The sequence below is a fragment of the Leptonychotes weddellii genome, chromosome 1 (genome assembly GCF_054177405.1).
Source record: "Leptonychotes weddellii isolate Sample4059 chromosome 1, ASM5417740v2, whole genome shotgun sequence".
In the NCBI taxonomy this organism is placed as follows: Eukaryota; Metazoa; Chordata; class Mammalia; order Carnivora; family Phocidae; genus Leptonychotes; species Leptonychotes weddellii.
The window spans coordinates 162,192,502-162,217,203 of NC_138369.1; the positions used below are offsets into that span (position 1 = coordinate 162,192,502).

A 24,702-nucleotide genomic window follows, 5' to 3' on the forward strand; every position below is an offset into this window, starting at 1 on the left:
CTGGAGTCAGATCCTGACTGACTCTTACTAGCTGTATTACCTTAAGCAATTTTCTTCATCTCTATGTACCTTTATCATAGGGTTAACTAAAGGATTTTACACATACACACCCCACCACATAATGGTTAAAACAGTGCCTCGCCTGTGGAAAGCAGTGTGTTATTATTAGCTATTATTGTAAAGAAGCACTACAGTCTTCTTTAGAATAAGTCCATTATGATCAGCTCAGCTATCTGATCCTTTCTTACAAGATTTTATGCCTAAAAAGTTTGCAAAATTTTCAAATAAGGAGCAATCGAGAAGTACTGAAAATTTCACATATATAAAATAATCACCGGAGATAACATAAAGGCATAAAGGAAGCCGGTAACTCCTAGTGAAATAAAAACTGCCATTTTGATTGGGTAGGTCTGAGACCAGAGAAAATTGTTTAAGTTCTAGTGGGGAGGACAAGATGTTCAGAGGATTTGTCACAAAAGTGAAAGCCTTTCACCTTTAGGTCACTGATTCTCAACCAACTTGGACAAAAGTAATTGAAAATCATTATCATCTAAAAACAATTAAGCACTGTCTCTGAAAAAAAGTTGTTTGCCTCACATTGACTTCCAGGCAGTGACAATTACCATTACATTGAACACCCAGCACTTGGCCATCTAAGTAGAGAGGTTAGAGGTGGTGAACAAGTCTGACGATAAAATGACAATCTGTACCTCCAGGGTCCTCTGAGAGGCTTGGCAGGTGTAGAGGGGAAGTTTAGCTAGTTACTGCCTCTGCTGAATTTAATCCAGAAATAAGTGGATATAAGTTTGGAGATTTACACCATAAAATCACTTTAAATGTATAATTCAATGATTTTTGGTAACTTATAGAATTGCTTTAAATGTATAATTCAGTGATTTTTGGTAACTTATAGAATTGTGTAAACTTTGCCTCATCCAGTTTTTGAACATTTTAATGGAGGAATTTAAAGGAATATATATCCAGTTAGGCATTGTAGTGACATCCTAATAGTCTCTCTGCTCCCATTCTTGTATTCCTATAATCCATTTTCCATAGAGAAAATATTTTTTTAAATGCAAATCAAATTAAATCAGTTTTCTGCTCACAACCCTTCAATAGCATCCTATCATAGTTAAATTAGAGCTTCTACATGACCACACAGCTACCTAGCTCTCACATTTTACTTCTTGGTATTCTCCTTCTCACTAGACAGCAAGTACACCAGAATAGAATTTTTTCTGTGACTAAATCAACTCATTCCCCATTGCAAACTCTTTACTTGCAATGTTCTTCCTCTCATGGCTTGTTCCTTGTCATTATACTTAGCTTAAATGTCAGTTCTGAGAGGCCCTCCTTTACCACCAGAACTAAAGCAGACATATTAGCTTAATTTTAATTCTCTACATTTATTACTATTGCATTTATTACAATTGGGCATTTATGGATTTTGAGAAGCATTTCTTATGTTAGTTGACATTCTCTTCCCCCACACCCCATGTAAGCTTTATGACAACTGGGACTTGCCTTGTTTACCATTTAATCCCAGTACCTAGGAGACTGAACTGGCTGTCACATGGGACTTCATTAAGTACTTGCTCAATAGTGAGTAAGAGAGAATAGGTTCCCTGCTCTCTTGGAGTTTACATTCTAAAGGGGGAGATCAATATGTAAAATAGAAAGAGAGAAAAAAAAAACACCTAAATTTTGTTAATTGCTGCATAGGGGAGAAAGTGCTGTAACAGATGCTGAAGATCTTACTTAAGTAGTGGAAGCGGAGGCTTCTCAAGATGAGTTGACATTTATGCTGAGATTTCAAGGAATGCTGGGAAGAAACCAGCCATGTAGAGCTGAGTCACGAAAAGAATTCCACAGAAAAGGGCACATAAAAGGTCTCAAAGGCTACAAAGTTCTCAGTGAGTCCCAGGAAAGTCAGTATTTATAAAGAATAGTAAAGCCTGATAAGATGAAAAAAGGTGATGAGAAAAGTGGTGGAAACATAGTCAGGGACCAGATTACACAAGGCTTGTTAGGGAATGGTAAGAGGTTTATATTTAACTCTGAGTGAACCAGCATGTCATTTAAGTTGTATCTTTTATTCCTTGGGTAGAGCCTTACTATTCAAACTGTGCCCCTAACCAGCAACAGCTGCATGTTAAAATTGCAGAATCTGAGGTACCACCCAGAACTGAATGAGACTAAGTACTTTTAGTGACATCATCAAGGGATTTATATGCACATTAAAGCTTGAGAAACACCAGACAACGGATTAGAGGTGAGAAACCGTAAAGAGGGAAACCAGTTAGATATGTTAGTCCAAATGAGAGGCTGCTTGTATGAGTGACAGCACAAAGGATGGGAAGGCTCATTTAGGGTGTGTTTTGGAGATAGTTGGTTTAGGTCTTCTAGCCAGCTAAATGGAGATTTCAGTAGGCAGATAGTGACACAAACCTGGATTTCTGAGAAAAGTTTAGGGTTGGAGATACAGATTTGTGGGTCTATTGGGTAACTTGCTTCTGAGTTTCAAGTGTTATTTTACAGTGTTTTATATTTTACTAGCATTTGCATGTTGTCATCTTCATGGAAAGTAAGACATGCCTTTCTGAAGGTTGTCCAAGTCCTCCACTCTTTGACTTTGTGGTCCTCTGTTGCTAGGTATCACTCCTTTATTAACCCTTTCACAAAAAAATGTTTTGAATGTTTTAAAATTCAAGGCCAATGCTAATCAACACTCTTCCTTCTCCATACCCGTCTTAACTGGGAAAGAGACTCAAAGTCTCTCCAGTTCCTAGGTTCAAAGCAATTTGGAAACTCTTGGGTTGGTGGGCCCAATTCTCTCCACGTACATACAATTTTGTATTCTCCAAAAAGAATCACTGAGCTAGAAGTCAGTTAATGGGAATGAAAGAACATAAGGAAGTTCCAATTGGGGAAGTTTACATAGGCTTCCCCCTTCTTAAGCCAAGAGGAAGAGAGATTTCTTGCATTAGCACTTCATTAGTAAGTGGTACAGTTGAAATCCAATTTAATGTTCTTCCCTATACCATTTGTCTTATCAAGGATAGTTCTGTTTAATCGTTGAAAAACATGTTAACAATTATAAACTAAGGCAAAAAGGTGTTTTTGTTTTTACCTTTATTTCTTTTTGAGGTGTGGTAAATGGGCAAAGTTCTTGGCATGGTTTCAATTCTCAGCCACTGGCAACCCAGAGAATAGTACCAGAACATTATAGTATCCCTGGGACCATTCCACGATCCTGACTTTTTTGGTTAATTCATGCAACAGGAAAAACCTACAGGAGTTCTGGTTAGGCAATGGTGTGAATATTCTCAAAGGTATTACTGTACCCATACTCGACTGTTCCCCTCAGTGAATTTATTTGATCTGTGTGCAATACTGCCCTAACAACAAATTCTCAGAACTCTGAGAAGGTCCCCTCCAAGAAAACCACACATTCATTTGAAAAGGATGCCACCAGTAGTAGGAGTTGTTTACAGAAGAAAAGCTGAGGGCTAGCTCTGGAGCCGAGTACGGTCAGGGTAAGGGAGGGCAAGGCTGAGCTAAGGCGGCTGGCGGCCGGGATCCGCCTGCCAGGGTGGCCTTGGCCCAGAGGTTGGGGAGGAAGGGGCAGGTCTCCCCAGCCTTCAGGTGCTAGCCGCGTGAGTGGGCGGAGGGCCCTGGGCGCTTAACAGCACTCCCCTCCCCACTTCGGGAGGTGCGTCCGGGAATCACCCTGGGTCCCGCTCCGCCCCGCCGCCGGGGGAGGAGAAGGGGGGAAAGGAGGGGGGGGCAGACGGCAGTTCTCTTCCGCTATAAAGGGCCCTGGGCCGCCGAAGCTCGCCTCAGCGTCCTCCGGCTCCGCCTTCGCCGCCTTCCTCCCAGCGTGAGCTCCAGTTCCCGCTCAGGTTCCAATCGACCCTCTCGGGCTCGGCTACTCGGGCTGCACCAGAAGATGGCGGCTTCCGACGCTCGGGCCGACTGCTCCGAAGCGGCGCTGCCTGCAGCCCTGGCGGACGTGCCGGAACTAGCTCGACTGCTGGAGATCGACCCGTACCTGAAACCCTTCGCCATGGATTTCCAGCGCAGGTACCGCCTGACGCCACCTCAGCACTCTTCCCCCCCCCCCATCCCCCTTCTCCTCTAAGCGAGACAGACTGCCTTCCAGGCGCGGGCTCCAGGCTCGGGCCGCCCCTCTGCCCCTGTTCGCTCAGGCCCCGCCCCCTAGCGGCCCCGCCTCTTGGGCCCCGCCCCCGGCCTTGGAGGGTAACAACTTCTTTGGGTGGGCGTAGAGTTGACCTCGTTACCTGGATCCAGTGGCTTCCAGAGTAGCGGTGTGGTAACTCTGGCCCCCGGACTAGACGTGGCAGCGCTGAATAAACTTCCCTCATCCCTTCTCCCTTCCTTTCAAATCCTTGGTTTTGCGCCATTGCGTGCGTGCTTTGGCTCCCAGCACTAGTTTCCTCAGGTGCGAAACCGAGGGAGGCAAAGCCACTGCAGGTTTTCTGACCTTCCCATTCACAGTGTTGCCCCGTGAATTAACGTGTGCATAGCACCCGGCGTGTGTAATCGCGCGTTTACAATTTTTGTTTATTTCATTGCAAATACTGTGATTTTACATCCAACAGGATTCTTTCAGGCAGTTTTTGTTCTTTCCTTAATATTTCCTCTCTCAGGGAAGATTAAGCGTATCTTGAACACTATTTCCCGACCCCGCGGGTCGGCATTGATGAGTAAACGTATGGCAACGTCGTCTGTCAGCGACATTTGTCTGTGTTTGGTATTGCCATCCCGAAGAGGGAGAAAGGCCCGGAAACCCAAACTTCTAGAAGCCGATTTAGGAGCCTTAGCTTTAGTTTGTTCCCTATCGTGCTATAGTAAATTGTTTTAGCACAGTTAAGTTGCTGGGATAATAATTCTAGTAGCCCGCTCAACTTCAGAGGTATAGTTTTTAAGATTAAAATAGTTGTTATACTAGTGATAGTAGTTACATTTGTGAGATAAGCACATTGTGATTTAATGGTTTCTGCCCATTTAGCCAAGTGACTCCAGGAGGAAAACTACCATGGCAAAAGAATATACATAGTCACATTTTCAAGTAATAGAAAATGGCCATTATTTATGATTTTATTTATTTATTTGACAGAGAGAGAGCACAAGCAGGGGGAGGGAGAGGGAGAAGCAAGCCCAATGCGGGCTCAATCTCAGTATCCTGGTATCATGACCTGGGCGGAACGTAGAGGCTTAACTGCCTGAGCCACCCAGGTGCCCCAGAAAAATGGCCATTTAGTTAGTGGCAAGAAGCAGTATTAGGGGGTAATGAAACAGGGTTGATCTGGAATTTGGGAAAAAAATCTTAAGTTCACGACTTGGAATTGCAACTGTTTATTAAGGATTCCCTATGAACAAAAGAAGTTGGGGACACAAAGTTCAGTATAACATCTCATTGCAGAGCTTGTATATCCTAATGAATGAGCCCTCCTCAAAGTAGTCACCTTGAGCTGTTGCTCAGTTAATCAGGTTATTGGGCCCATACACAGCCTTATGAAATTGCTTTCAGTATTTACAATTTATGCTTTCAAAGTGACTGAGTGCATAATCTTCATGGTTCAAAATTGGATTTAGAAATAGTCAAAAAATCTTAGAGCAAAAGATGGTGGTCAGACTTTTTTGATGTGCTTATTAATGATGATCCTAATTTATCTGTATGCTTTGTAAATGACAAAGACATTTCTAAAAGAAGACTTGTGGGATGTTTTGTTTGTTTCCCTACCTTCTTTAAAACAAAAAGATCACAGCAGACAAACAACCCTTGTTAAGTGTTTCTTTCATGTAATTCACTTCAACTCCATTGGGATTGAAGCAGTTATGATCCTCTTTCATGGTTTGTCAAAATTAATGGGAGGGTCAAAGGCCCAAATAAGGAAGTGAGGGCAATCCAGTGTCCTTGGTGAAAAGGCTGGTCCAGTGGGCCCTTGTGCCTCACTCTGACCTGGATTCTACTTCTGGACTTGGTTCTGAGTAATTGCCATTTTCCAGCACACATGTTCCATTTAGGCATATCAAATAGTAATTTGGCATTTGGCAGTAGCAATTTTTATTGACTGTTAACATGTGAAGAATAAAAAAATTCTTCCCTCATAAAGTTTGGTCCTGGTTACTTTTTCGATTTTCTGTTTATTTCTAATAACCCACTGGTGCATTGTGTCTTTGCCCTAACATAGATATACAGCCAGTCATTCAGGTGCAAAGTAGAACTTTAAGGAGTGAAGAAAATTTAGGGCACAAACAACGGTATTTAAGAATGGTGGTGGGGGAGTTAGTTTCTTGTCTTTGATGGACTGTCTCATCCTTTCCCAACGAAAGCATCTTCGTTAACAATTCTGTTATGTACATTTGTTGTTCTTGTTTACCTTTTCTGTAACTGTAAGAATGTCAGATCAAGTGTGAGGATTAATGAATTACTCGGTGACATAAAATAAAAATTAGTACATTAGTGCGTGTGGTAGTCCTGATGATGTCTCATTGATTACCTTCTAAGATGGGATTTTCCTTTTGGCTGTCCTTTTTTCACCTGTTATTTATACTGCAATTAGTTGCTGTGATCATAATTTCAAAATCTTGGTGTTTTAAAACAGTGAGATTAATTGTCCCTATATTACATGCCAATGTGTGTCAGTCTCTCTTGGTCATCACTCAAGGATTTAGGATGATGAAAGCTTCGTTTTGAAACATGCTGCTATAATGTTAGCTGTAGGGAATACAGAACATGTTAAACTATGCACTGTTTCTTACAGCTTTTCCCAAAGAGTGAGTAACTTCTGCTGATACATTATATTGGCCAGTGTAAGTCAAATGTGACTTTTGAGCCATGTGTGTGAAACAGAGAATTGACATTTGTGAACAACTTAAAGAACAACACAGTTGCAAAAGCACTTGTCTATACCCTCTGTTTAAAGTTTATATAGTATTTTTAGATTTTAATGTAATACTGATGACAAAACCACGAGGCAGGAAGGGTTTTTATTTTTCATGACTTACAGCTGAAGAACCTGAGATTTGGTCAAGGTCAAGTGCTTAAATTCACGTGGCTAGTAGTACTGCAGGTGGGATTAATCTTTCTTTCTAGAACTATTTTCAGCAAGTTTCACAAACAGTGACTTCTTGGTAATTTAGTGGATACCTCTTTCCTTCTTTATCTCTAGCATTGGACATTTTGGGCCACTTCTTGTATCCTTGAAGCCATGAAAATCTTTTGCTTTTCTTCTATTACCTCTGATGGTTTTTCCTCTCTTTCTGACCATTTAACGTAAGAGATTCTCAGGGCTCTTCCCTATGTCCTTTTATGTATGTCTGCTTATATACTTTCCCTAGACATTCTCCTCCATCCCATGGATTCCATTTATGTACTGAGGCTACCCACATCTATCTTCACCCTCAGATCTCCTGGTCTCGGTCATATTTATAAATACCTTCATTTTGATGTCCTAGAAGTGCAAAACTCAACATGCATAAACCAAACTTAGCGTTTTTCATCCCAAACCTGTTTGTCCCTTTATACCCTATCTCTGTGTGTGGTATCTTTATCTACCAACTGCTCAAGCCTAAAAAACTTAACACTTATCCTTAATTCTCACCGCTTCTTTCTTCTTATCTCCAAGTAGAGTTGATTATAGTTCCTAACTCTTTTTCAACTACATGCCACTTTATATTCTTACTGCTATCATCCTACTCAAGTTGCTAACATCTCTAGCCTGGTTTACAAAAACAGCCTCATCGTTGCTCCTCCTTTTCAGATTTCCTCAACAATTCCCCGTAGCTTTTAAGGTATAACACAGACTACTTCTCATGATGTGCAAGATTCTGTATTATCTGGTCTCCATCTACCTTTTTAGCCTCATTTTTGGACCTTCCTTCTCACTCTGTACCATCTAACCAGAGGGGGCCTAAGGGTCTAGAGAGGCAACTCAGATGTCAGAGCCATTCTATAAGGGGCACTAAAGTATCACTAGAATAAATTGGAAACATACCCATTTTACGCATGTACCCCTTTTTAAATATTGAAGATTTTCATTTCTTTGTGTGGGCTCACAAGAAGGTAGGGGTCTAGAAAAATCATGAATAAAAGGCAAGAGAGATTAAGAACCGGAAACATTTTTGATTTTTATCAGAAGTGACTCCTGGGGCGCCTGTGTGGCTCAGTCGTTACGCGTCTGCCTTCGGCTCAGGTCATGGTCCCAGGGTCCTGGGATCGAGCCCCGCATCGGGCTCCCTGCTCCGCGGGAAGCCTGCTTCTCCCTCTCCCGCTCCCCCTGCTTGTGTTCCCTCTCTCGCTGTGTCTCTCTGTCATATAAATAAATAAGATCTTTAAAAAATAAAAAAAGAAGTGACTCCTTTAGCTCAGTGGAAATCAATTAATAAGTGAACCCTTTTGTATATTTTTATTAATATAATTTTCCTCTACCCCATTAAATAGATCTTTAACAAATGTTTAAAGGGTGTCAGTTGGCAATGTGCCAGAATATTATTCTGTGTTGGAAGCCACATGTTTTGGTCTAGACATGGGTCCAGCTGTGCTTTTGTACATGCTGTTTGTTCTGTTTTATGCATACTTTGCTTCTATCTTATATGTTCCTATACGTGCTTCTGGAAGCAGCTTACAGATATATACCTTCCCTGATTTCTCCCCATCCTTATATCTTCTTCCAGGCTGGCTGAGGAGCCTCACTTCTTGTCTACCACCTTGAACACCCCCTCCTAAGGATGTTCATCCACTGTAATGTAGTTGTCTTTCTGACCTTTTGTATCCCTGGCTAGATCGTTTGCTCCCATGGGTGGGCACTTTCTCTGTATTGTTTGTTTACTATTGTCTTCTCAGTCCATAGAACCATACTTGGCTTATAGGAAACAGAATAGTATTTGCATGAATGTGATCTGAGTCTATTTATTTTTCTCTTTTTTCGTAATAATGAATCTCACGTCAACCTACTGTAAGCTAAAAATGTGGGGAGTGCTAGAATGAACAGAGAAGAAATGGTAGTTACCAGAGGATTATGTATGACAGTCTAGGGAAGGGAAGTATATGTTCAAGTAAAGAGCTAAAGATAACTAGTGAAAATCAAGAAAATCATTATTAATTAGATATTTCCACAGAGTCTAAAGGCTTAGTCACTGAAAGGATATACAGTTCGAGAGAGCCTGATGTCAAATTGTGTGCCCAAGAAGGGGAGGAGAGGTTTTTGTGACCCTAAAAGTGTTACAATTACAGTGAACATCACCATTTTGTTAGAAATGAAAATAGCTTTTACATTGGTACCTAATCAGAGTTAGAAAGTACTTTGGATTTGGTGTATCAGCAGCCACACCAAAAATTGATTCTCACAGCACAGAAGTTTTATATCATAGCTGCATGATGCACTTTTTTCTCAGTGCCTGGCCAAGTTGTTGGCTCTGAGGAAAGTCAAATGTCAGTGATTCTAGAAGGCAGGGAAAAAAAATCTAAAGATTACAAGATGTATCTTGCCCACTCTTCTGTACTAGTAGATTTATTTGCCCTTTGCAGCTGAGATCTGTACTAACTCCAGTTACTCCCAAATTTTCTACAGTGATGGGCAAGAGGCTCTGACCTCTTTTCATTTTCAAAGTGCCTTAAAATGACTTGATGGAGCATTTTGGTTTAGTTTAGGCTCTGGTGCCTGCTGTACCACCTCCTGAGAAATGACTCTTTATGTGATAACTTCTTAGAGGATTCAGTTCAGCTCCCACCAAGCTGGTCCTAGTTAGTCAGCGAGATGTTAATATAGTCCCTGTGAAATGTCCTATAGTTTTAGACTGATAAGAATATCATGCTGCTGTTATTTGAAAGCATGTATTAAACTTCAATTATACATTTATAGATATTAAAGGAAAACATGAAAGTGTTTTCATTGGAGAGAATTGCTGCTACCAGTTCATTCAAAAGTTAAGTTTATTTTTTACTAAAGAGTACATTCTCTTCTTGTGATGTCTACCTGTCGGTAGATGCTTATCACTGTTTGAATCCAGGGTTCTTTTGTGTTTAACATCCAAAAGCAGCATATTCTGTTTTGTATTTAGAGTAACAGGAACTAAGTACATTAATAAAAGGTAAAACCACATTAAACACATGTTAATATACAATCTACATTCATTAATTTATTATATAATTACATTGCATCTTATTTGATGTTAAGTTATAGGGACTAGACTAAAACTAGTGTTTTTGATGTTTAAATGATTAGAATAATTTAGATTCTGAATTTAGTTTCTTAACATGTAAAATGGGAAAAGGTATAAAAATATTGCTGTGTATATGTTGCAAAGTATAAGGGCAAGATGAAGCTTGAACTTGAGCTCTCATATGTGCTAATAGCTTTGAATCTGAGGGCAAATTAATCAACCTCTGTGAACCTTAGTTTCTTTTTCTGAAGGATGGGACCTACCTTCTAGAAGTGTCCTGAGGACTAGGCATATATTAAAGATCCTTAGTAAGTAAATAATAGTTATTTGATGATGATAATATTATAAGCAAAATAGCCTTCCATCATAAATATTCACTAGGATATTATTTTCAAAAGATTTTATTTTTGTTAGCTTCTTTAATGCTGTATCCTGAAATCAACCATCAGGTAAGTAACATGACTAGAAGTTCTCCACAACTCTTCCATTTTGTTGGATGGCATCTTTAGGGGGTTCTTTCTTTTTTTTTTTTTTAACTTAATTTAATTTTATTATGTTATGTTAGTCACCATACATTACATCATTAGTTTTTGATGTAGTGATCCATGATTCATTGTTTTCATATAACACCCAGTGCTCCATACAGTACATGCCCTTAGGGGGTTCTTTCTTTTTTCCTAGTAGAGCCATTGTGTCAATGAGGTGAGGAGGTGGTAATTTTAATCATAGTCTAGTATACAAGGAAAAGAATATGTTTAAACTTGATCCTTAATTTGGAGAGGAAATGAGAAGGCAATTGCCTGTGTTTACTATAAGCTGAAGGCAAGACGAGTCCCGGATATAATGAGCACAAAGGTCCCTTTAGAGACAGAGGTAACTGCTAGCCTGCCGAAGCTCACAATCACTCTTCTTTTGATCTTCCTTTTCCATCTTTTCTCGTCTTTCATCTGACTGCTAACTGTTCATATTCTTGGGCATCAAACAGCTACAGGGATTTTCTTCCTCCTGAACTCTGGATGGTTGGAGGAATGGTCATATCAAGTTTACTGATAAACAGGAATAACTTTGAAAATAAGAAAAAATATATAACAGCAGCTTAAAAGTTTGAAAATGAAAGAATTGTCCAGCGGAATCTGAACATATAATCTATTAGTAAGAATAAAATTTAAGTCCTGTATCTTGCCTTGTCTTTTATCTCTCTTTACTTTATGATTATAGTTATTTTCAATATGTTTGCCTTTGCAATGAAATGCATAAAACAGAAAAATGGAATATTCATGTGTGTTTTAGTAGATCCATTGAACAGAAATTACAATGAGTCACAGTCTCTGGATATGTACTCTAGGTCTGTAATCTAAAATATGATAATCAGAGAGACGCCTGGGTGGCTTAGTTGGTTAAGCGCCTGCCTTCGGCTCAGGTCATGATTGTGGGGTCCTGGGATCAAGTCCCACATCGGGCTCCTTGCTCAGCAGGGAGCCTGCTTCCCCCTCTGCCTCTGCCACTCCCCCTGCTTGTGCTCTTTCTCTTTCTGACAATTAAATAAATAAAATCTTAAAAAAATAAATAAAATATGATAATCAGAAACCAAGTACACAGGTACACTTCTTGTATAGGTAACCTTGAAGTTTTCCAAATATTTAGCAAGTGAGAATTAAATATTTCTTTTACCAATGAAATCATATGTTACTCAATATCATATCTAATTTATTTTCATTTTCATAAATTATAAACAACAGCCACAGGCTATATTTAATTATGAATCACAGAGTAATACAGGTACATTCTCTGTTACAGAAGCATAATAAAGAAGCATAATACATGTAGGTCTATGTAACAGAAAACCCAATGTGCCCTCAATTAACAGAAAATCCCACAAACTGAGTTATTAAAGTAGAACTTTGTATCTTTCACAAAGAAAGAGAAGGTGAATGGTTTGGGCTTTAGCACTGAGCCATCCTTTATCTTTTTACTGTCTTTTGCCCATGGTCTTTATTCTTATGCTTAGAAGATGGCGGGGCACATGTAGGCCCCACATCTGTCTTCCTAGCAGGAGCACGTTCATGCCAGTTTATCCTGTCCATTTTAGCCAAGCATATGTTAAATTTCCTGTTTACAAATTATTGACCAGAACTGTCCCATGGTCATTCTTAGCTGAAAGTGAGCCTCAATAATAAAGGCTTTTCCTTATATACACTTTCCTGAGAAAAGTCCTTTGGCCTCACCTGTCAGAGCATCCCAGAGCTCTTTCCTTTGCTCCAAAAAGAACACTACTTCTGCCTAAGGTGAAAAGTCTTAGTGAGACTATATGTTGTAGTTCCCTAAAATCACATCTGTGTACAAAACCTTTTGAGCAGAACCCAAGTGTTTTCATTTCTCTCAAGAGAAGTCTACAGCCACATCCCTCAATATCACCAATCTCTGAGTTATGGCTTTTGCTTTTCTAAACCCGATCTGTATTTTTTCCAGATTTTTTTTCTTAGAGGAATATAGAGACTTTTGACTGCTCTGGTCCAAAATGACCGGATTGGATCTCCTCAGCTACCTGGCTCCAAGACTTGAACGCCACTATCTTTTCCTTTTAATATCACAGATATATTACTCTTAAAAAATAATGAGAATATTTTGAGAGGAAATGAGTTTGTCGATTACTAATAACTTTTCATGTATTCTTGGGTTCATTAAAAAATGATCTGATTTATCTTTAAGTTATATCGTATTTGTGAGGTTAGAAAGAAGAACTAAATTAAAGATGTCAGTTAGGGTGCCTGGGTGGCTCAGTTGGTTAAGCGCCTGCCTTCGGCTCAGGTCATGATCCTGGAGTTCCGGGATCGAGTCCCGGGATCGAGTCCCGCATCGGGCTCCCTGCTCGGCAGGGAGTCTGCTTCTCCCTCTGACCCTCCTCCCTCTCATGCTCTCTGTCTCTCATTCTCTCTCTCAAATAAATAAATAAAATCTTTAAAAAAAAATAAATAAAGATGTCAGTTAATTTACACTCAATCGTTAAACACAAATTGTCTTTTGTTATCTAATGACCTGCTCGTTTATGAGGCTTTAACAGTATACCTTCCTATGTTTTTCTTTTGAAAGCTTGAGATGTGTGACTGTCATTCTCACAACATACTTAGCACAGACTTTTTATATAAATATAGGATTTTATCATCATAGGCAAGTTTAGTGTTTTGTCTTTGATAATAGGACTAAAGAGCAATCTGTGGAAGAGTGCAATTCTCTTTGGTGTCAGAATAGAAGATCATTGCTGAGTCTGGGGTCATAATAGGTTTTCTGTTCTAGGAGGTTATAGGCCTACCCTCCATGATTGTTCTGTACTATTATTTAGATCATGAGTAACTAATGTCTGAGTTACTATCGGTTTTTAATTGTTTTACAGTCTTCTCTCAAGAGGATTGGTTATTATTCCAGGATTTTGGAAGTTCACAAATGAGTTCATGTTTGTCATTTCCATATTTTTTTTTTCCTAGCTCTGATCTTTCTGCATTAAAAATCTCTGATACGTTTGTTATTTGTACATTTTTGTTGTTGTTTACACATGGGAGTCTTCCATCCTCTTGACTGTTTCAGTTGGCAGTGTTATGTTGGTTGTTTAAAATTAAAATTGTGCTTGCTAGCGATAAGAGTGTAATGAAACTAACAGATCTCTTTTTGCTTCACTTCCCTAAGGTGCCTTTTATTGAAAACTATATGCTGTCCATGCAGTATTAGGTAAACCTCTACTCAAAAATGCAACACGTAAGCAGGAGGTACATAGAAACGAGAGTATTAAAATAACTGAAGTTTTGTTGTAGCAGATCCAGAGTACCTTTAGAGCTAAAAGACTTTAAAAACAAACAAAAAAATATGAGCCAAAAAAAAGAAAAGAAAAGGTTAGAGGACATTTAAAAATAGAGTGAATTTAGAGAACTGCAAATAGTATTAGACTGGATTTAAAAAAGAAATATTTTGAAATAATTATAGATTAATAGGAATTTGCAAAATAGTTCAAAGAAAGAAGGCTCTTGTACCCTTTCTCAAGCTTGCCCCCATGGCAATATTCTTACATAACTATATTGCAGTCTCAAAACAGGAAGTGAACATTGTTACAATCTACAGGCCTCTTTCAGATTTCATGAGTTTTTTTTTACATGCACTTATTTATGTGTATCCACTTTTTCTCAATTTTACCAAAAGTGAATGTGGTAAAAAGTATATGATTGGGGCGCCTGGGTGGCTCAGTTGGTTAAGCGACTGCCTTCGGCTCAGGTCATGATCCTGGAGTCCCTGGATCGAGTCCCGCATCGGGCTCCCTGCTCAGCAGGGAGTCTGCTTCTCCCTCTGACCCTCCTCCCTCTCATGCTCTCTGTCTCTCATTCTCTCTCTCTCAAATAAAAAAATAAAAAATCTTTAAAAAAAAAAAAAAGTATATGATTTAACCACCACCATAATGATGATATGGAACTATTACATCCATGGCCCTAAAGGAACTCCCTCATTCTTTTATACTCACACTATTCCCTTCCCCCATCTCTAAACTTTGGCAACCAGTGGTTTGTGTTCCATCTCTATAACATTTTTTTTTCATTTTTGGGATGATATGAAAATTAAATCGTACAATATGCAGTCTTTGATGATTGACTTTTTTTCACTCAGCATGATGCCCTTGAGATCTATCCAAGTTGCATAGATCAATAGTTTGTTCCTTTTTGTCACTGAATAGTATTCTACTGTGTGTATGTACCACAGTTTATCTGTTTACCTGTTGAAGGACATATGGATTATTTCTAGTTTTTGGCTATTAAAATTATTGCAATAAAGTTGAGATGTTAATATTTACATATGGGTTTTACTTTTCTGGGAGAAATGCCTATGAGTGTGAATGCAGGGTCATATGGCGAGAATATGTTTAGTTTTATAAGAAATTGCCAAACGTCTCCATAGTGTCTGTGCCATTTTGCAATCCAATCAGAAATATATGCGAGATCCAGTATATCTGCATCCTTGTCAACATTTGGTATCGTCACTTTAATATTCGCAGTCCTGATAGGTGTATAGTGATAGATCATTGTGGTTTTAATTAGCATTTTTCTAATAGCTAATGATGTTGAAAATCTTTTAAAGTGTTACTTGCCAGCTATAGATCCTCTTTGGTGAAAGGTCTTTTCATGCCTTTTGTCCATTTTCTAATTGGGATGATTTTTTTTTACCTTTGAGTTTTGAGACTTTTAAAAAATGTATTCTAGATATAAGATCTTTGTCAGATATTTGTTTTGCAAACATTTGCCTTTTCATCTTCTAAAGAGGGTCTTTAACAGAAAAGTTTTTAATTTTGATGAAGTCCAATTTATTGATTTTTTTTGTTGTTGTCCTATGGATTGTGCTAAGAACTCTTTGCCTAGCTCTAGGATCTGAAGATTTCCTCTAATGTTTCTCCTGGAAGTTTTATTTGCTTACATTTTACATGTAAGTCTATGACCCATTTTGAGTAAATTTTTATGTAAGGCTTGAGGTTTAGGTTGAGATTTATTTTATTGCCTATGGATATTTGATTCTTTTTTAAAGATGGTAAACTGACAGACTTGTATTAGAAAGTCACCTGGCCAAAAATAAATTGGTGTTTAGTTAGGTGTCACTGAAATATATGAATGATGACAATTGTCATCTTGTGTTACAGTTTTTTCAATATTTAATTTTCATATTTTTTCTTATGCCATAGCATTAATTGATTTATATTGTAAACATATGCAGATTGAATTTTAATTTGACTTCTTAAGATTTGTCTTATTTCATGCCATAGAACCCACCTGTTTGTCGGTATCACATATTGTTCAGTTCTATATTATAAAAAATACTGCTTTTTAAAACAAAGTTTCAGGGGCGCCTGGGTGGCTCAGTCGTTACGCGTCTGTCTTCGGCTCAGGTCATGATCCCAGGGTCCTGGGATCCAGCCCCGCGTCAGGCTCCCTGCTCCGGGGGAAGCCTGCTTCTCCCTCTCCCACTCCCCCTGCTTGTGTTCCCTCTCTCGCTGTGTCTCTCTCTGTCAAATAAATAAATAAAATCTTTAAATAAATAAATAAAACAAAGTTTCATTCATTTTGTCTGTTTACTTGGCTTAAATAACAAGCAAACCTTCAAAAAATTTTTGTTATACTTTTACTTGTAGGAATGAATGTGTTAAATCTTAACTAAAATTATGTTAATATTCCTTAAGATTAGCTGCTTTTTATCTAACTGAGATTAGCCTTTGGTTTATTTCAATCTTAATATTTACTTTGATGTTTGTCAGATTCATTGTGCTATTACTATAATAGAAATCAGAGCATGTCAATTTCCAGACAGAAATTGCTTAGATGTTGAGAGATGAAAGTTCTTAGCACATTTATTTGGCAAAATTTGTAAAATTTATGAGTAAGATAGCTAAAAATTTACCCATCTTTAAACAGAAAAGTAAAGTGGAACTTTTGAGGATTTGTTCATTCTAATTACTTGCTGTGATGAATATGAGGCACTGAGTATCTAAAAGAGACTTCTGCCAACTCTACCGATAAGTTGTCATCATCACAATAATAATTACTATTACAATTTATGTACACATCATTTTATGTGCACTGGGTCTGAGATCTGCATTTCTAAGAAGCTCCCAGCTGATGCTGGTGCTGTTATTTCACAGTACTTTGATTAGCAAGGCACAGCATGACCTCAACCTCAATTTATTTTTTTATTATTATTATTTTTAAAGATTTTATTTATTTATTTGACAGAGACATAGCGAGAGAGGGAACACAAGCAGGGGGAGTGGGAGACGAAGAAGCAGGTTTCCCGCCGAGCAGGGAACCCGATGCGGGGCCTCGATCCCAGGACCCTGGGACCATGACCTGAGCCGAAGGCAGACGCTTAACGACTGATCCACCCAGGCGCCCCCCAACCTCAATTTAAAACTGAGTTAGTAATGGGCCAAATTTTATTCTATAAATATTTAAGTTATATGTTGTAATTTTTTGAAAATAAATTATTTATACACATATACTTTACCAGATTTTTAATTTTATAATGGTCACAATGTTTTTTTCTACTTACAGTAGGTAAAGGGAGTTTTATTTTATCATTATCAGAGTTACTTTTTCTCACAGCTGAATTGTGAGTTTCAATGTTGCATATACTTCTTTAGGATAAGATATAGAAAATGACTACATCGAGAAAAGTATTCCCCACACTGGTGTTCCAGGGTATATGTGCACATCTGAGTCATAGGCTGTTTTATTAATTTGCTTATTTAGCAAACCTATTTTCAACATCTTCATTGTCCCAGGCATTTCTCTATGTGATAGTAGGACAATTATGAGTGAAGTAGACTTCCTCTCTGACAGGAGCTCTAACTGGGGAGATGAACGAATAAATGCAGTTATAGTAGATATTTGTGCATAAAATTCAGTATAAGACAGATGAAAGCATATCCTGTTCTGTTAAGGAAGGGGAGTATGTACCACATAGAAGTTCATTTGAATTGCCTGAAATTCTTAAAATCATTTCTCTGTAAAAGAAGGACAGAGTCTTGACGAATGTGGACAAAGGCTGAGACTTTTTTGGAAGGCGTCAAAGAATATGATAGCTAAAACATTATTCTTTATTAAAACTATAATGCAGTAATCATTGTGACTTCAAGACAGTTTTTGTTGCTTTTAAGTAAAAGTTTACTTGCAAAATGGTTCAGTTGCAAAATATGCTTGTGTAAGAATTGCCACATTGTGTAAGAACTGAAGCCTTTAAAATAGTTCATAAATCATATTTGATAACCTGTTAGCATATTTCTTTAACAGAGAAACACATTTTGGAAAGGATTGTGGACTCCTTTTAGAGGGCAATGAAGCAATTCCTAAGTAAGCTAAGGGCACCCATTCCTGAATAAGTCAGGAATATTTTCCTGAATAAGTCAGGGAGATATTTTAATGATTGTCACCCAGTCAGGAAGGTCTCAGAAATGCACATGAATGCTGAGTGCCTCCTCCTGACCCCACCCTAAGTGTCTCACCTAGATCAGCACTACTCAATAGAAATATAGTATCAGCCACATATGTAATTTCAAATTTTCTAGTAGCTACATGGGAGAAGATAAAAAGGAATGGATAAAATTACTTTCATAGTATATATTGTTTAACCCAGTATATTCAAAATATTATATATTTGGAAGAAGAGTTTTTCTAGAAAGAGTTGGTATAACTGATAAAAACAACGAAGGGAAAGATTGAGGGAGAGAGGTTCAGTCAGCTCTGTGTTCTTGACAACGGTGGAAAGTATTCCCATGGTGATTCTGAATTTGCCTAAGAGAGGGAGTCAGCAATTATTGACTGGTGACTTGTTTTTAATACTTAATACTTGAAGAGAAATATAAATAGGGGATGTTGTAAGTGTAAACATGGAGATATGCCACATAATTAACTGGAGCCAACTAGGTGGTCATGTCTTCCCCAAGTGATTTGACATGGCTTGTCCACAGGGCCCTTTTCATTTAGGTGATTCTTATTTATGTCGTATTTTCATATGCTAAATGCATTACATCTGTGCCATAAAGCAAAAACAAGCACAAAATGAAACTAAACAGCCAAAGTAAATCTGGTCTTTCTTGATAAAGTGAAATTAGGTAGCTCCTCTGTGCTGTAATGGTCCTGGACCTTCTAGGATGTGCCAGCCTTACTTTGACTCAGCCAAGGATATCTGTTCCTAACGTTGTTGGCCTAAAATCTAGCTTATTTGCAGTGACTCATTATGACTTGCATTATTCCAGAGTTGGTCTCTGCTTGTAAGAGAGAAGGGTTGGAAGGATTGCTCCTTGATCACTCTTGAAACATGTCTTGTGAGTGGGTGTGCATGCATGAACATGAGTGTTTTGTATTTTATGCCCTTTTCTTTGGGACTTGCTTTTCTTATTTTGTCTACATGGTAGTTTCTTCAGTATTTATGCTTTTTATTTATTTTGCTCCTGCTCACTTTTCATACTTAATAGTTACCCCTGTAATAATAAAAAACATTACTGTTTATAAAAGCATTTGTGGTCATGAAGTGCCAAATTCTTCCAATGGAATGCTGTTTCCTTCTTTCTTTAGTGTTGTGTTCTCCTCATTATAGCTGCTCAGTACATGCTGACTCACTGTGCACCCCTGGGATGCTGGATGTGTGTCTTGAATTTAAGAAGAGAGGAATATATTTAGGGAACACATTATTGTCTTTTATAGTTGTTTTCCAGAGAGCTTAGAATAGAGGTTTTTATTCAGGGTGTGCTTTGCAAGTAGATGTTGACTGGGGGTCTGGTCCAGTTTGTTCTGTAATATTAGAAATACAGAAATATTTATTACCATCGTTGTTGGAGGGTCCCTAGAAACACTTGAAAGTAATTCTTCTATCATGTAGTGGCCTGTGGTGGACAAAACCTCTCTCACATACAGTTTAACCTTTCTCATGTCTAATACTACTCATGACGAAGATTGTAATTTGTGCATTGTGCTTTTATCAGGTTGCTGTTCCCAATGCAGTTAGTGTAATTTTTCATTTCCTAACCGTCCTCAGGCAATTCTATTTAACATGCTTTCTATTTCAGAACATTCTCCTATTTAAAAAACTTCTTTCGCCTCAGGCCCAACATGCTTTTCCAGCCAGGCCAGTAGTAATTTCTATCCTTGCTGGCTTCATTCACCTTCACTGTTAAAATTTTATATAGATTTCCTAGGAATGTCTTTTTTTTTTTTTTTTTTTATGGCGTAGCAAATGCTGGGATGCGTAAGCCTATTTGTTGATGTTACTTTGTTTTACAAAAATACTATTTTTATTACTAAGGAGAGGAAGACGTGTCTAGTTTTTATTTTTTTTCAAATCTGTGTTAGTTTGTTAGATTGTAAACTAGACTTTGTTTTCTTAATGAATAGAATTTTAACTTTCCACCTGAACTTTTAAAGCTGTCCACAAAATGTGCTTGAACAACAGTATTAACACTAGAATGAGAGGCTGTTTCACTGATTTAAAAAAAGGGGCTCATTCAAGTTCATTTAATAGTTAGCAAATTCCTTTTTAAGGTAGTTTCTTGAAAGTGAGTGAAACAAATTATCTGGATTGCCATCCCGAATGATCATGATTTCAGGTTGATTTCGGCTTGAGATAAAGCAGCACTGTAAGTTGAGGCTCTTGAAAGTGCTTTTGGTATTCAGTAATAATGATATACTCTGGAGGGATTTAGGTTTTTAATGGGGAGAGTCTGGTAAACTGAGGCATCCAAGAGAAAGCCTTTGTTATCATTAACCACTCTTACACCAAAGTAGATTTTGAAATATCTATTACAATATCAAGTGTTTCAAATGACTGTAGGGAATATATAGAGAGATCTCAGTTCTAAAATTTGAACTCTGACTATGATATAAATATGTATTATACATTTGTATATACACACATATTATATGTGTGTTTGTGTGTATAATGGCGTTTGTGTCGTGTCTCATCCAAGTCGGAATAAATGTTTTCCTATTCACTGTGCTGGTATCTGTGTAGAAACATGGCAGAAAATGGGGATTTTCTTCTCTTTGGGGATAGTCATCATAGTGTTAAAAAGGAGAAAGGAAGAGTACTTCTTTTTTTGGGTTATAGTTTGCATTTTAAATTTCATTGCTGTTCCTCTCAACTTCCATCTGTGTTGACATTTGGGAATTTTGTCGTTGCTCTTTCTCAAGTAGAGTGGAAAAGCTTAAAACAGAATTTACACTTTAAAATACAACGGAGGCTCTATCACAACGTGATTCACTCCAGGTCTGAGTACTTTTTCTTTGGCCAAAAAAAAAAAATTTTGTTGAACGAAATATTTCTCAAGCTTGTAACGCTACTCATTATGATATATTATTAACAACCATTTGCATTAATGGAAAGTTCTGGCTGGAAATACAATATAAATATTAAAATTTTAGGCACTTAATATTTTATGATATCAAAGAGATGTTTTCATATGGATATATTGTGAATTGATTGCTATTAATGACATTGTGGTTTTATTTTATTTATTTTACTTTATTTTTTAATTAAGTTTCATTTATAACCTTGGAAATAGTAAAAATGTGGATGAGATGCAAATAGCCAGAAACAGATTGGGTGCTGTATGATCTTTTTTTTTTCCCTTAACTTTCTAAGTCCCGGTTGGTTGGCATTCATTCATTCTCTCTCTCTCCCTCTCCCACCCCTCCACCGTGTGTGTGTGTGTGTGTGTGTGTGTGTGTGAAAGAGAGAGAGAATCTCTTGGCTGAATAATCAGTGGCCACACCTCCGTTTAGTTACCGACAGGTTTGGCTGATCGATTCCTGTTTTATTTTTTTTTTTTTAAGATTTTATTTATTTATTTGAGAGAGAGAATGAGATAGAGAGAGCATGAGAGGGGGGAGGGTCAGAGGGAGAAGCAGACTCCCTGCTGAGCAGGGAGCCCGATGCGGGACTCGATCCCGGGACTCCAGGATCATGACCTGAACCGAAGGCAGTCACTTAATCAACTGAGCCACCCAGGCGCCCTCGATTCCTGTTTTAGTCAGTTTGGACTGCTATAACAGAACACCAAAGTGGCTTAAACAACAGAAATTTATTTCCCACAGTTGTGGAGCCTGGGAAGTCTGAGATTAAGGCATTGGCAGATCCAGTGGTAAGGGCAGTCTTCCTGATTTGCAGATTTCTGTCTTCCCCTTGTATCCTCCTCACTTGACAGAGAGGAGTGGGGGAAAAGCAGTAAGCTCTCGCCAATCTGTTTGTGTAAGGGCACTACCATTCATGAAGGCTCCGCTGTCCTGACCTAGTCACCTCCCAAACACCCCACCTACCTCTACCATCACAGTGGGATTAGGATTTCAACGTATGAATTTTAGGGGCCCTCAAGCATGGAGTCCATAACAATTGCTGAGACTTTCTAGCTCTTAATGTTTGTGATGGATTTTGTGGGTAAAATTAGTTTTTAGATTTTAAACAGTGTATATGACTGTGAATGCATGTATGTTTTCCGGCACCCTGAGGCAGTACAGACGCGCACTGTCATTTTCTAAGGCAGCCATGAGACTAGTGATCATTTAATAATCACTTTTAATAATGAAGTCTACAAGATTGAAATTAGGGAGTGGTAGGTTTTGGGGGCCATTAATTTTAAGTACTGTGAAAAGCAAAAAAGGAATAGTGCAAGTCTCCCAAATTTGTTACCTTCAAATTGGAAAGGCTGGGACCATTAAATATTCCAGGGTTCACGGGAAGCGAGGCAGAGGTCTGGTTATAGGCAGACATAATTAATTCATCAGGTAGCCTGGGAAGGAATAGTTAAGCTATTTATTTCCTTAAGTTGAAATAATTATAATGAAATTCTTCTGGAGAAAAATAAGAACATTGAAAATGAGGCTTATGTAAGATCTGAGAAGGAAAAGATATTTTAAGAGCATTTACTGCATTTTAGATTTTCTAAGAAAAAATAACAATAAATAATAGTGCTAACTCTGGACTAAACAGATACAAATGGTTGTCATACCAACAATTAAGCATTCATTTTAATGTTTTTGACAGGACCTTAAGCCATTTCTTTTCACCTTCCTCCTTGCTTAGTCATTAGAAATCTGTAGGCACATTTAACTTATAAAGAAGGAAAGAATGCAAATAATTTATACTAGATTTCTTTGTGTCTTATTTTGATGTTTCCACGTCGGCAATGTAGTAGAATTGGTGTATATTTTTGAATGTGTTAGATAGGGAAGTATTTGCTTCTTGAGTAGATGCATAGATGAAGGGTGGAGCCCCTACCACATAATTTCTCTATAATCTTAATAAAAAGTAATTACTAATTTCAGAGACAAACATTCATTAGATATTAGACATATTTTTGTGATAACTGAGCCTTTTATTCTGTTTCCTTTCCTCCTGTTTGCTTTCCATTGGTTCCATCTCAGAAGTGACCTTTAGTTGTTTTTCTGGCTGATCAGCCAATTAGATGTAAAGTGATAATTGCTGATAATAACATTGTACTGTTATATATTATATACATTTAAATGATTGTGTTTGTAGGCTAGTTCAAGATCATCCATTTGAGAATTTTTGAACTTTCAGCCAGGGAGCATTTTTGTTTTTAAACTGGTGTCTACCTTTTGTAATGCTGACCCTTAAAAGCCAATGCAGGGCGCCTGGGTCAGTTAAGTGTCTGCCTTCGGCTCAAGTCAGGATCCCAGGGTCCTGGGATGGAGCTGAGTTGGGCTCCCTACTCAGCAGGGAGTCTGCTTTTCCCTTTCCCTCTGCCCCTACCCCTGCTTGTGCATGTGCGCTCTCTGTCTCTCAAATAAATAAAAATAAAATCTTAAAAAAGCCAACGCAATACAAACAAAAACCCAAAACAAGACAATCATGAACTACGCTATTGCCATTATATGTTGGAGACCACCTAAGTTCTGATTACTCTTTTCCTAGTAAACATACTAGAGCAAACTATAAGGAAGGGAAATTGCTGAAGTAACAAACCAAAGGACAGAAGATAAGGACTCGAATTGAAAATGGGGTGTATGAGATAGCTAAAGCCATCGTGAGATTTTGCTTTCTCTTCCCAACTATGCAAGTAGCCAAGAATAGTGCCTCTGGATCACCTGCGGTCGGCTTGGGCAGAGGCTTGCCAATTTGCATTTTGAACAAGTTCACAGTGATGCTGCTGGACCACACTTTGAGTGGCAAGGTCAGAGTGTGCATGAAGTTGTTGATTAATTGGCTGTCACTTGCCCCCCACATTGTTCATTTTTCTTTTTCTTTTCTTTTGCTTTAGTTGCCAAAACATATTTACCTAGGTTTTCAATGAGATCCTAGTCTTTTAATTTATTACAAGAATCCAAAGTTCTTTTATTTTCCTTTTTTTTCCTGTGGTGCTAGCAATGCATAAAAATGCATGGCCACCAAATTCTTACAGATCCTTCAGTTAATTTTGTGCCTTTATCTCTGTAATTAAGGAGCCTGCGCTGTTGCCACTTAGCACAGCTCATCTTAGATGGTGGAATATCTCTCTCTAAGGGTTTCAACTCACGCCAGCGCTCTTTACAGTGTGCTAAAATATCTCCTATTAAAACCAGTAGAGATCTTCTAGTGATCATTCCTGTAGAAACTGCATTACTTCAGATCGCATTCCTGATGTCTTTCAGAGAGTTTTTTGTGTGTGGAACAGAATCAACATGTCAGCATTTCGTCACAAATGAATCAGGTACAGACTTTCAATTAGAAAATCATTCATTTTTCCACCTGACTTTTCTTAAAATTATCCAGTACTGGGCGCCTGGGTGGCTCAGTCGTTAAGCGTCTGCCTTCGGCTCAGGTCATGATCCCAGGGTCCTGGGATCGAGTCCCGCGTCGGGCTCCCTGCTCAGCGGGGAGCCTGCTTCTCCCTCTCCCTCTGCTGCTCTCCCCTGCTCATTCTCTCTCTCTCTCTCGCAAAAAAAAAAAAAAAAAAAAATGCTCTGTCTCAGGGTGCCTGGGTGGCTCAGTCGTTAAGCG

The 24,702-nt window shown here is 38.3% G+C and overlaps 1 protein-coding gene across 1 annotated transcript in view; it reads left to right on the forward strand.

Moving 5' to 3' along the window:
* The first annotated feature begins 3,908 nt into the window (after positions 1-3,908).
* The window catches only part of GBE1 (1,4-alpha-glucan branching enzyme 1), a 276,713-nt gene continuing 255,919 nt past the window's right edge, over positions 3,909-24,702 (forward strand). The window contains exon 1 of the mRNA XM_006726989.3: positions 3,909-4,083. Within this exon, the coding sequence (XP_006727052.1) occupies positions 3,950-4,083 (134 nt within the window). The 5' untranslated portion in view covers positions 3,909-3,949. The remainder of the gene's footprint in view (positions 4,084-24,702) is intronic.